We start from the raw sequence: 14,093 nt of genomic DNA, 5'->3' as shown, positions 1-14,093 counted from the left end.
CCAGGTACAAAAAGCTGGTTTTACTACTGGAGTAGGTTAAGTTTAGGTAGCAGACCATTTGTGTAGTTTTTTCTTTCTGAAGAAAACTGTGTTGTAGTCATGTGGTGAAATCTTCATAAAATATACCAGGCTTTCCTAAAAAGTAAGTCTCTCACTCTTTCTGGCCTTGATTGAGAAAGAGGATAGAGGGCAAGACTTCCACCCTTCCTTAGCCACAGGACTTCCTCTACAAATGTAGTGTACCAGTAATTTGGGATTTTGTGAGTGACCCAACTTTCAGTTGTTTATGCCATAAAGCATTTCCTCTTGGATGATGATTTCATCAGTGCAATTGTTTAAATACTGTTGTGAAACTGAAATGTGTTATCTTGCAAGGAAACGTGATGCAAACTTTTTTTTTTTTTTAAGAGGTGTTCAGAGCTCCCATATTTCGTCATAGAACAGACAAGAATGGTTTTAGTTTGGGCTTCAGGAAAAATCTAAGGCAGGTGTTTGGTGATGAGAAGAAATACTGGTTGCTGCCTGTGTTTTCAAGGTATGTGTTAAGTTTTGATTGCTTCATTTGATGCATTATCAGGAGCCACAAACATTAATTTTGGTTTGATTTTTGTTTAAGTTTTCTGAAATAAGAAATGGTAAAATTCACTTTAAAAAAGTCATACAGAGCATTTTTATAAGTGCAACACTAATTCTGAATTTTTCAGTCTAGGGGATGGTTGCTCCTTCCCAACTTGCCTTGTTAATCAAGATCCTGAGCAAGCTTCCACACCTGGTGGTCTTAATTCAACATCTAAAAAGTAATCTTATGCTTATTGTTACATATTTCAGATAGCTGATATTCTGTTGTTCTAGTGCACATATAGATAGAACCATATATAACATATCTAAAAGTGGTAAGCAAATGAAGAGTTTCCAGTTAAGAAATAAAATAACATTTAAAACAGCTAAGTAAGCTGTCATTCAGCTAAGGCTGCCTGAATAGTTTCAGTAACATCTTGTTCTGCATACATAGGAGATAGTTGATCAGTCTGTCTGGACCTATTTGCATTACTTTGAGAGGCTTTGGGGGGAAGCCTGTTTCTTTATATTTGGTAAAAGATACTTTGCTTAAGAGAATCTCGGGCCTCAACTGCTGTGTGTGGCAGGGAGTTCTGAAGTGGGGAGTGGGAATGAAGCTGCAAGTTAAATCCTTGTGTTTTGCTTCTGCTGATAATAGGAGACATTTTCTTAAATTTAATATCTTCCTCTTTCACAGCCATAGTATCCTTAAAGCATGAAAAGTGCACAGAATTTCAGCTAGTTATTTATTGACAGACAAGAAATATCCAGCTGGAGCGTGTTTTAAGTCTTATACTAGTAATTTAGGCATGTATTTATACTGTTGCAAGTCCATGCACGATGATGGGATGGTGCAGGGAAAGTGAACCATAACCTAGATTAGACAAGAGATTTCAGAGATGTTCTCTTCACTGTTTGTGTCAGATTTGTTGTATTGGAGGAGAACATATGTAGAGTGTATTTGAAATTAAATTTTATTAATTTATAGTATCTGCTGAAAACAAGAATGATTTCACAGCTCTACATTAAAGAAAGAGTTCCTTTTTAGAGTGCATTTGCACTTGTGACAACTAAAATGTAGCATTTGTAGTGATTAAAAGTTTAGTGATTCATGAGAAAATAAACAAGGTAAGATATAGAAAATATTGCATATGACACAGTGTTTGAAATGTGAAGTAGGACAATGTGAAATTACCAAAGTTCACTTCCATGTTTTTTCAATCATGTTACAGTGAGAATCACCTGTTTCCTGCAAAGCCATTACGTGATTCCCAGAGCCACCTTCTTACTGATACGCAGTCTTGGTCAGAAATTAGTGCAAAGGCTGAAAAGGGCAAAGTTGGTAAGGAGTTATTTATGCTGTAGTAATTAATTTTGTAATAAATTATTTTTAGAGAATATTAGAGAATATAGTGTAAAAATGACAGAGGTCACTTGGTTTGTATTCCTGAATCAAAATTGTTTTCATAGAGCTGTGCCACTAAACTTATCATTCTAATGTACGTTTGTAAAAAGTTCCATTTACGAAGCTGCCATGTCCTTCCAAGTTACTGGAAAACATGACTAAGAGATATTGAGCACAGTAATACAAGTAGATGCTAATTGTCTGTCTGACTCAGTGTGATATTTTTTGGGGGGAGAGAAGTTACTTATATCAAATATGACAGTGTCCTGTTGCAACTAGTGAAAAGCTGCGTAATAGACATATGACAGGAATAGACTTAATAGTGGAACAAAATTAAGACAGTTGATAATTAAAGGCTGTATTGTTTTCTAAAAATGACATGGCAAACTTTTTAATTTAAAAGCACTAACTTTCTGTCTTTAAAGGTATGAGCAATCCTGCATTAACCATGGAAAATGAAACCTAGTTTTTCTTAAAAGAAACATCTGAATACTGAAAAAAAGGTATGTTACGTTTTATACGCTTATAATCTGCTATTCCATAACTACTTTCCACTTGAACAGTGCACAAAAGATGTTTTCTTTTCCTTTTTAATTTTGTTACCGTGAGGTAGTAGCACATAAATTTATGATTTTAAACTAAACCTCTGATTTCTTCTTTTCTTTATGGGTCATGTTTTCAAAGTATTATTTAATTTTTATTATCTATATAGATGCTTCTGGGGTATCTACAAGCTGTGATGATACTGACTGAAATGGGTTATATGAGTCTAAAATGTGGGTGTTGAATGCAATTAAAGAGCTGAGAAACGAAACTTTCAGCTGGCATCAGCAATTTTTACTGATCTATGTAGTTGTTTTTCAATAATCTAGCTCTCATTTCTAACCCTTCTTTCAAAATGTAAACTGGCATGCCTGTGCCCTTTTGAATCAATCAGTTGCTTCAACAAAACAATAGCTTCTGGGAAAGAATAAATTATTCAACTTCTATTAGTTTCATGTCTTTTACACGTCATCACTACTCAAGTGGTGGTGTTCTTGAGCAAAGCAATCAAAGAATAAAACACTGAAGACAAAAACTTACAGAAACAAAAATACCTCCCTTACCCCCCCAAACAGATCTTTGGATCAAATTATGAAATGTTACAGACATACCATTAATTACAATTATCTTTGTTGTGTTTGAGGCTCTTCTTTCAAAGCTCTAATACATAATTTATTTAACAACTTGTTAACCTTAATCTTTCTTTGAACAGTGTGTACATTTCCTTGAAACTCTGTTATTTAAATTATTTTGAATGTCAAACTTCTGGTCTGGGGATTGTTCTTAAGACACAAACTGTGAAATAAATTTTTTCAAAAAGTATCTTACTTGATAAATAACTAGCCTGGGAAAGTAATAATTAGATTTATATTTGCGGTCTGATTTCCTCACACACACATTTAAAATAAAAGAGAGACTACCTTCAGAGGAGGTTAAGTGTTCCAAAGAGGAAGTGTAAAGCCACCTAAAGAAAGAGGGGCCTGGAAATCAGCTTTGTCTCAGACCAATGCGTGCACAACATGAAAGAGCTGAGGAGAGAGAGGTTCTGTGGCATGAGCTTGTACCCTTAGCTGTGTCTGAGACTTCTGTGTGGCACTTGGAACTCTTCCTGGAGATGTGACAAAAAGTGCTACGTTACTCTGTGTGTGCGTATACATAACTGACATACAGCTGCTGGAATAAGAGTCTTTGTCTGAAAATGTTCTTACAGTGTTTTTTCTGGGACTAGCTTGCATTTAACTTTATTCCTTTGTTGTCAATGTTTGAGTTATATTATCTCCTGGGCAGTGAATAGGATATTCTATTAAAGATGCTGAATCACGATAACAAAATCAACTAATCTCTCAAAAGCATCTTTACCTGTAAGTATTGCTCACTTGATTTTATAATGTCCAGTGGCCAATTTGCTTTGTGGTCAGTTTTTAGTCATGTGACGTGGATTATTAACATAACTGTGAAGTTAAGTCTCACGTGCTGCTGTTCTTTAGTGGTGTGTATGATTTTTATTCAGCTCTCATTTGCCATCTCCTTTAAGACTTGTTGCAATAACGCCATGTTAAGTATTCTTCATTTCTAAAACATTTTTTGGAATTTTATGTTCTGTTCCAGTTCAAGAAAAAGCAGTTGTTGGAAGGAGGATATATATTCTTCCAAAAATCAGCCCTATTGGCCAACTGTTCCTGTCTGCTCTTGTGTGGATGTGCTCAGAAAATAAACTGACAGATAATTAGCTGTCTCCATATCGCTGCTTGAAACATGAAACAAGACATACTACTTTTGAACCATAGAAAGAATGTGTCAGCTTAAAATTACTGTCTTTGAATGCTAAAAGATGATTCTGAGTATGAAGAAATGAAGAAAGGGGGCTGAGGGTTATTCTGCAAATTCTATGGCTGGTTTTACTTTGATGTACAGCACAAGGAAAATGCGACCTTCTAGCGTATCAGTCCATGTTCTTGCCTTGGTTTTGAGAATTCACCTGTTAATTCAAATTGCTGCAAGTGAGTGGCTTAAAAAACAAATTTTTGCACTACTGGCTTTATGGATTGAGAGAACAATCAATGTTGATGATGAATGAGTGAGTGGTGTGGTAGACTGTATTTTGTTTTGCATACTTGATAAGCTATTTTTGAAGGTAAACCAACCTGAGTGAAGTATCAGACTATATCTGGAACATGTTTGGAAAGCATATTTGCAAAGGCTCCCTCTTCTCTCAGATATGCACCACCAATAGATTGCAGAGTTGTGGAAGGGGAAAAAAACTCCTGCGTTGATTGAGTACTATAGCTACAGTCAGTCACTTGTAAGCAGAACGATATAAAGATCGCATACAGATGGCTAGTATAAATGAACCTGGCCAACTGGGGATTTTGATGAAAGCTGCACAGGGCAGCCCTATGAAAGAGGGATTTTATTGTCCCATTTGGAGTCCTTATCCCTGCAGGGAAAGGAATGTTGGCATCTCACTTTGATTCAAAAAGGCTTTGAACCAACCTGTGCTCGTGAGGGGCATTATCCTACAAAATCCTAGTTTGCTTATTCAATAATTCTCATTTCTTTTCTCAGTTGTTCATTAAGACACTTCATTTCTTATTGCATAACACAAATATTAAGTACGATCAAGGAGATTTATTATCATAACTTGTGATATTTACATTTATAGGACAATGGACATTTGTTGGTAATACCAAAAAGCCAAACTTGCATATGGGAAACCTCTTTAAATTAAGTAAGTTAGGCGCTATCGGCTCTCTTAAGATCAAAGTCTACCAGCCAGATAATAAAAGATACATTATAAACTTTCAAAGTCAAGGAAGTTTCAGCAACACAAATCAGTTTGTCTTGTGCCTTCCATATACACTATGTTTATGGTATCACAGTGTTTACATTTAAATGCAAAGTAATTGTGTTAAGAAAACAACTTTAGGAGGAACTTAGTTACACTTTTGATGTGACTGGATAAGAAAACTAGTCTAAAAAAAAAAAACAACAAAAAAAAACCTTTCGACTAAGCTCAGTTTAATTGATGCAGAAAAGTACTTCTGTTCTCAAAACTGAATTACTTACCAGTCTGGTTCACAATGGAGATTCCAGTTGTTTGTTATGGAATAGCAAACCCATTTAGAAAACTGGCACAGTGATTAAGTGACAGTTTTCTGAAAGGAAAAAAATCTTATCGCTAACTCTTCTACAGGCAGGTAACTTTAAAATCTTTTTTTTCCTAAATTTAAGTGAAGTGATGATAGAACATATCTGAAACACAAACGTGGCTTTTTTTTTTTTCCTAGTGGGTAAAAATGTATTGGTTTTAACTTTTCTTTTCAGCTTAAAATTTTACCAGCCTGCAAACATCGATTTCTTGCCAGAAGTGCCAGAGTATGAATTCTTTGATGTTGAACACTTTTAAACTAGCATGAAGTAGCATACAGTTTACATGATGCAACCATCTAGCAACCAAAAGTTTTTTGTAACTGTTTATTCAATGCCATTCTGTCAGCTTCCTTTGTATCAGTGATTATTTAAAGCCTAACTTGTCAAGGAATAAGGGGGAGAGGGGAAATACATTTTTAATGCTTAATTCTCTTATCTGTTTGGTCTTGGTTTTACATGGTTATTTGGGGGAGGTTTGTCATTGGAGCATGCATTTAAAATTACTGTAGAGTTGAAATTCAGCTTTAATATAACTTGTTCCATATTTTTACACAAAGACTAAGTTCAGATATCCTCCCCAGTGAAATTCATAGTGGAAAGAGATCTCTCTCAACTATAGATCTTGTACTTGGCTTTCCATGGGAAGGAAATCCCTGTCTGTGCCCAGGAGCTCTGGGAGTTCTTGGTAAGAACTGGGATCGATGTAGAGGAAGGACAAGGATGAGGATATGGAATAAAGAGATACACATCTCAACATCTCGGAAGTCATGTTTAGAAAGCACAATAGCCCTAAACAATCTGCAGTTTTGATGTAGCCAGAGGCTGTCTCTCTCTAGCAGAAAACTGATGGAGTCATAGTGTTGGAAACATGCTAATGAAAGGCCAGAACAGGGAAAGAGAGAAACTGAGGTAGCTCAGGTGCAAATGTTTGATGTAGCTGGTCTAGAGGACAATAGCTGCACCTGAGCTCAGTATGGCCATGAGCCATGCTTGGAAGAGCAATGTCAGCAGCTTTTCAGGGTTGCTGGCAGTTCTGTCAGTATACAGTAAAAGTGAGCTCATCATGCTCAAAGTTACAGTTTCTGATTTGACTCTATTCTTGGCTTTAAGCTCCCAAACACTTTGTGAATAGAAGTGAAAAACTGTCTTTTGGACGTGGGAGAATTTCTAAAGAGGTGATGGAAGCAAGAATGCAGTGTTATTGGTTGTCAGCTTACACTGTTCTTTATATTCTTGCTAGGCACTTTACTACAGCCTTATGTGTAATTTCTGTAAGTCTTTTTCTTTTAAAAAAGACTGCTTTATACTTAACTGTACAGTTAATCTTTACTAATCTACTTTTTGCTAAATATAGCCCTGATATTTGTCTAAAGCACCCCTGCGTTTTGAGCTTCAGTGGAAATTGGATGAGTTCTACAGACTCCTTAGGTGGGCCTGAGTCCCTGATGATGGCAGGGTTTAATTTATTTTGTATACATGTAAACAGTCATATGAATCACTAGCCACTCAGGTCTGTGCAACAAGCTTCCTCGATCTGTAGGTTAGAACAATCCAATACATGTCGGCTTCAGAAGTAGTCCATGCACATTCTGGATCAACTAATGTACTGAAGTGATGTAATTCTACAAGTCATCACACAGAGCTATTTTTGTTACGAAAACAAAACATCTAAGATAATAGGGGTGAACTCCTTGCATTAAGCTATTTACTAACAGACACCAGACAACTGCTGTTATGCACTTTAAGTCTTTAACTTAAAAAAAAACCCTGTCCATCTTAAGTTGTAGGTTTAAAACTCTTATACAGTCTACAACTGTGGGCAGGTAACTAGTGAAACACTCGATTTTTCTTTCAACTGCATACTTTACTACTAATCAGGGTCTTCAAGCAAAACTTCAGGATGGCTGGAAAAAGCAAGCTTGATCTGAAGTGTCTGTTTTCGTGCACAGTATTGAATTTCTTTAACTGTTTTGTTGGTTCTAAACTGAGACTGAAATATATAGTTCTTGCCCTGATTCAATTGACTAGCATGTTGAATAAGGGGAAAAAATGTTTCCATATATCTTTAGTGTACAACTTTGCCACTTGTTAATGTATTGCTCACATAAATAAATGTTTCACATTCAGCAAATCATGTACAGAGTAGTCTTTACCTGCTACTTTTGGTTTTCACTGACAGTGTACCAGTTATACTAAATGTCAACACCCCCCACCCATTCCCCCGCAGCTTTCCAGACATCTTGACTTTTCCAGGCATGTTCTCCTTCCCCAGTTTACCTGCTTGTTCCATCGCACCCCACACTGCAGGACGGGCTGTTGTCTGAGAGGCATTGCCTGTACTCAAGCTGCCAGAGCACATGCAGCCCTTTAACAACTGCACTTTGGATACTGTGAACAGGCAAAAAGGTAGGTGTGGGTTAGGCAGGAGCTGGATCTTCTTCCTGGAGGTTTGTCCTCTCTGGGGGTTCCTAAGCCCTTGTTACTTTAGGGAATCAAGGAGCCATAAAGACACAGTGCGTTGGGCACCTGGGCTGTCCTTGTAGCAGACGAATTGTGCCTCTGTACGCAGCTCACCTTGAGCGCTATCGCCAGTCCCTCCTGTGCCAGATTCTCTTTTCCACCTGACTCCCCTTCTCTTAATTTTGCTAACAGAGATCCACCTCTGGTGCTGAGAGGAATTAATTACAGTCTACTCAGGGCCTCTTAAAAGAAAAAAAGAAAATGCAGGAATACTTGTGTAAAGTAGAGCCTGTGACTAGCTGAGATTAAAGTAACTCTCACCTGTTACACACAATTCAGACATGCCCTGTAGTAGATAAAACTTTTTTTCCACTGTTTCGACAGAAGTGTGGATTTCTTGATTAAAACCCTTCTATAAATATCTGTATTGAACCATAAGCAAAAAACGTTCAAGCTAATGAAAGTACTAAAACTGGAAAAAAATCCCAATTTATCATGTGCGTGTAATATATATATATATGATAAACTATATATAATGAGACTAATCTATCCTCCAATACCCTAATTTAAAAAATTAAAAAAAAAAAAGCAACACTGCAACACCCACCCACAAAGCCAAAACCTCAACATATTTGTTAAACCATACGGATGAGTGTGTCTTGTGCCACATGCACCTAGCACTTTTTCATCAGTGACTTGGAAAGAGGACAGGAAAAGTAGCAGCAGCTGCCTTTCAGGGTAACATTTTGAGCAATCATCAAACTTGACTTAACATAAGGAAAGCTTTGCCTACTTTACAGTTTTTCAGTAGCCTTCCCCCTCCTTAAAAAAAAAAAAAGAAAAGAAAAAAGAAAAGAAAAAAGAAAAGAAAAAATTCCAAGCATCATTTTTTCTTCCCACTTCTTTCAAGGTTTCATTCTGCATAGGCAACTCCTTCATTTCTCAAAGTTATCCTAATGGCACCCAACACTGAAGTTCAAGAACTTAACCTGAAGTCTGACTTCATAGTTTCCAGCATTTGAGGCAATGAGTAACTGCTTTAGGCCAGATCACGGGCGTGCGGTCTCAAGCAGGTGGGCCCAACAGTTCCCTTGCAGCAGTTGGAAGTGTGTGCCATAAGCCACAGCCCCTTTTCCCCCTCCAGCATGCTCACAGCCTGACTGACTGGGGTATCTGGAACAGAACCAACACTTCCTGACAGCCACCATTTGGTGTAAACTTTTTCCTTTTTTTCTCCTGAAAACAGAAAAATTCTTAGTTCATGTAAAAAAACCTGTTTGCTTATAAAGGCAAGATACACTCAGTATACAAACTCTTTGTTACAGCCTGAACAGTAGGAACCTATGATCAGTTATTTTCCATATGAACTCAGAGATTAAACTGAACAGTAGTTCAAACAGATGCTGGCACAGCACACAAACAGAATCAGTAGCTTAGTGCTGGCATAAGCACACAAGCCATTAACCTTGTTATTAAACCCCACCATCGATACAACAGCAGCTCTGCTGCATACAGAGGGACAAGAACGAAGGGGGGAAAAAAGGAGCTTGCAAAGCTCACCTGTTAAGCAGTGCAAGGTAAATAAAAGCTACTGTCAACAATTTTTGTTTTAACAAAACACTGTTCCAGATGGTAAGGTGGCAAGTGCAACCACAGCTCTGAATTGCTATCCTGTAAAATATAAGATATGCTCTCTGCAATGCAGCACAACCCTCCAAATTCAGCTGGTTTTGATTATTCCTTCCCAGAGAAGGCTTCCCCTCCCTCCATCTCTGTCCTCTATTTTACCCAATACTCTTAAATGAAGTAAGTATTTCATGAGAACAGGAAGCAAATTCTCCTCCTTCAGCAGAGGCTAAGAAAACAGGTCTCACCAGCAACCATCATTGGCAGGAAAAGGGATGAGAAAAGGCTCTGAAAAAAATACAACAGTGCTCTGAAATCATAGTTACATTTGCAGCAATGAACACAATTCATTCTCAGTCCAAGGTGGGCAAAATAACTGCAAGAGCATCCTCCTTATTCTTCACTATACCTGCTTAGGCACCATGGAAGAAAACACCAAAATAAATCTCCAAAATAAAGCCACAATTGAGTTCAGGTTATACCAGAAAAAAAAGCTTCATGTTATGAATGGGAAAGTATACTGAGACAATCTATGAGTTCTACTCTATGTAAAATCAAGTTTTATTTTTAAGATTTGGCTCAAACTTGCTACAAATGCTGTTGGCTGCTTTTGGCTTTCTCTGTCATCACTGACTTGCTGATAGATAAAAATCTTAAATCTATTTTATTTAAAAAATAGTTAGCATAATCATTTTACAAGTTAACAAATTGCACTGAACCCAGGCCATCCTAAATCAATTAAAATCACGTGACTATTAAACAGTAGGTGTTTCCTGGGAAATCCCAAAAACCTGATTCACTGTGTAATTTTTTCAGCTAGTTCAGGTTAGCTGAGTTCAAGCTTGAGATACCAACTGAAGTTTAAAACACAAGACACAGAAATGCATGTTGTCAAGTAAAAGTCATGCTTGAGAAAGTGAAAAAATTAGGACACCAAAAAAAAAATTATTTACTCCCAGGAAGCTTGATTGAAATTGAGATGCTTGGGTTCAATTTTTTTTCTTTGTTTGAACAATACATTGGTTAATATGTAGCACACTTCAAAAAAAAAAAAAAAATCCAACATAATCTGGACTTAAAAATATATATATATATAGTTTCATTCATTTTGCTTATTGGTTTACTTAGCCCTTCACCCATTTTTCTAAGTGGCAGCAAAGGAGAGGAACTACCCAGAAGAGTTTCATGGAGCTAAACAAGCACTACCACTCAAGAAGACTGAATGTTCAACTAACAGGATTAAATGCAAGATTTCTCCAGCACTAACACAAGATAGGAAATTTTATTTAGAACTATTAAATGAAAAAAATATATGAAAAATTGTATCATCTGCCCTTGGCTTTCTATGAGAAGAACATCTTAAAAGATAAGTTTGATTTTATAATTGTTGTTCTGAGGTAAACCCTTTTATCATCACTGCTGAACAACTAACAGAAATGCAACAGCAAGAGTCAGTTAAGTGGATTTATGGCCATACAAGCAGCACACCTGTTTCAGCAAGCTTCTCCCACTGTGCCTAATCATCCTCTTAAGTTATTCACTTGCTCCTCTCTGCAACTGCAATTGCTTAGGCTTCCACACTTCAAGCAATACTAGCTGAATTACCTTTGACAAAGTAATTTTAAATTAAGCAAAAAATAGAGTGACAACAACTTTGCTTCTCCAAGGTACATTGTCCCCTTTTGTTTAAGGGGCATAAGGTGCCCACTACCTGAAAGCATAACTAGCAAAGTAGAACCAACCATGCATCTGTTCTTTCAGCAAAGCAAGCACAACATGGCAGGAGGGAAAACATATGTGCATGAAGAGAGCAGACCTTCCACGACACAGGCTGTCTGCATGAGTTGCATCTTCCAGTCCACACTATCCAACATGAAGTAACAACTCAGTCTTCAAGAGACTAGATGAACCGTTATCTGGGTGACCAACAAGCATTTGCAAGTACCTCATGGCTGCAGGACAGCCATAGTCATTCCTCATCTATTTCAGGTTTAAGACTCCAACACAGTCTAGGGAAATCTGCTTTAATATCACAGAATCACACAACAGTTGAGGTTGGAAGGGACCTCTAGAGGCCCCAAACCTGCTGCTCAAAGCAGGGTCAACTAAGCAGGTTGCTCAAGCTTGCGTCCAGTCAGGTTTTGAGTATTTCCAAGCACAGACTCAACCACCTCTTGGGCAACCTGCTCCAGTGTTCAATCACAGCAAGAAGGATTCTTCTCACGTTCAGATGGAACTTCCTGTGTTTCAGTTTGTTCCCATTGTCTCTTGTCCTGTCACTGGGCACCAAAAAAAAGGGTCTGGCTCCATTTTCTTCAGTCTTACACATTAGATACTTATACATATTGATAAGACCCCCTGAGCCTTCTCTTCTCCAGACGGAGCAGTCCCAGCTCTCCCAGCCTTGCCTTGTATGAGAGATGCTCCAGCCCCTTAATCATCTTAATGGCCTTTCACCAGTCTTGTTCCAGAGTATCCACATCTCTTTTGTGCTGGGAAGCCGAGAACTGGACCAAGCACACCACTCACCTCCACGGTTGAGTAAAGGAGAGCCCGCTTGCAATGTGCCTCCTAGTGCAGCCCAGGAGGCTGTTAGCCTTCTTTGCCCAGAGAGCACATTGGTGGTTCACAGTCAACTTGCTGCCTGCGAGGACTCCCATGTCCTCCTCTGCAGAGCTGCTTTATGCTGTTTGGCCCTCAGTCTATGGTAGTGGTTGGGGCTATCCCTTCCCAGGACTCAGCACTTTGTTGAACTTCATGAAGTTCTTCTCTGCTTCTTTCTCTAGCCTGTTGAGGTCCCTCTGAATAGCAGCAAAAACATCTGGTGCATCAGCCACTCCTCCCAGTTTTGCATTATCTGGGAACTGGGTCCCATTGTGCAGGTCATTAATGAAGATGTTAAACAGTATTGGCCCTTATGGGACATCACTTGTGAGTGGCCCCCAGCTGGATTTTATGCCACTGACCACAACCTTTGGAGTGCAGCAGTTCAGTCAATCTTCAGTCCCCCTCAGTGACCCCTTATCTAGCCCACACTGCATCAGTCTGTCCCTGAGGATGCAACAGGAGACAGTGTCAAAAGCCTTGCTACAGTCACGATAAACAACATCCATCACCTTCCCCTCATCCACTGAGCTACTCATTTCATCATTGAAGGCTATCAGGTTGATCATGAATGATTTCCCCTTCATAAATCCAGGCTATTTGCAATCACCTTCTTGTTCTTAATAATCCTGGAAACCACTTCCAAACGTACCTGCTCCATTGCTTTCCAGGGATCAGCTAGGCTGTAGCTCCCTGGATCCTCCTTCTTGCCCTTCAAAACAGGGTTGACATTTGCTCTTTTCCAGTCCTTAAGCCCCTCTCCCAAACATCATGACCATTCAAAGAAAATCATGAATGGCCTCACCACGACATCAGCCAGCCTCTTCAAAACTCACATGCGCATCAGGTCCGAAGAACTTGTGTATGTCCATTTTCTTTAGGTGTTCCCTAGCCTGATCCTCCTCCTCTGATGGTAAGTCTTCCTTGTTCCAGACTTTCCCACAGGTCTCAGGGCCTAGGATTCCTGAAGGCTGGTCTTCCTTGTATAGTCCAAGGTGAAGATGACATGTCCTTTTCCACTGGGGCTCCAATTCAGTAACAAGCCCACATTTTCTCTAATCTTCCTTTTACTGCTGATATACCTGTAGAAGTCCTTCTTGCTGCTGCTATGTCCCTCACCAGATTCAACTCCAAATGGGCTTTTGCTTTCTTTAACCCCATCCCTGGATGCTCAGTGTCTCTGTATTCCTTCTGGGTCACCTGTTCCTGCTTGTAGTCTTTTTTTTTTTTTTTTTTTTTTTTTTCCCCCATGTTTGAATTAACTCAGAAGCTCCTTGTTCATCAGTGCAGGCTTCCTGACACTTTTGCTTGATTTCCTGCACATGGGAAGAACCACTCTTGAGCTTGGATGAACCAGTCAGATATGATTAGAGAAAATTCTTAGATGTTAAGAGGTTATAGGTCATCCTCAAATTCACAACAGAAAAAGGCTTGGATATTCCAGACCTATTTTGTTCTGTCTCAAGGATCCCTGTTGGCTAGCTTCAATGAGCAGAGATTCATGCTTAAAAATAAGAAAAAAAAAGTGACAGAGAACATAATGTTCCTGGAACAGACTTATTTGACTTCCAAAGCCAGAAATTCAAGTGAATTAAAAACAAACAAACAAAAAAAACCAACCCCCCCCCCCCCCCCCAAAAAAAAAATGAAAACCACACAACAGCTTTGATACTACATTTCTTCTAACAAACCAACACAAGCAATAGCTTTTAAATGGATTAGGAAGAACACAGCCCTGGAAAGAGGA

General features: G+C 38.5%; 1 protein-coding gene across 1 annotated transcript in view; it reads left to right on the top strand.

The window, feature by feature from the left end:
• ZDHHC2 (zDHHC palmitoyltransferase 2) overlaps positions 1-7,787 on the top strand; it is a gene marked incomplete at its 5' end in the record, with an annotated part of 38,430 nt that extends 30,643 nt beyond the window's left edge. The window contains 5 exons of the mRNA XM_085305520.1: positions 409-535; positions 705-797; positions 1,791-1,900; positions 2,389-2,466; positions 4,115-7,787. Coding sequence (XP_085161646.1) covers positions 409-535; positions 705-797; positions 1,791-1,900; positions 2,389-2,429 — 371 coding nt within the window. The remainder of the gene's footprint in view (positions 1-408; positions 536-704; positions 798-1,790; positions 1,901-2,388; positions 2,467-4,114) is intronic.
• Positions 7,788-14,093: the final 6,306 nt, after the last annotated feature.

This window comes from Rhea americana, unplaced genomic scaffold (assembly GCF_003343005.1).
Source record: "Rhea americana isolate MKP2758 unplaced genomic scaffold, rheAme1 scaffold_221, whole genome shotgun sequence".
Lineage (NCBI taxonomy): Eukaryota > Metazoa > Chordata > Aves > Rheiformes > Rheidae > Rhea > Rhea americana.
Note: the sequence above shows the minus strand (reverse complement) of the source record. Positions and strands in the feature narration are given on the sequence as shown.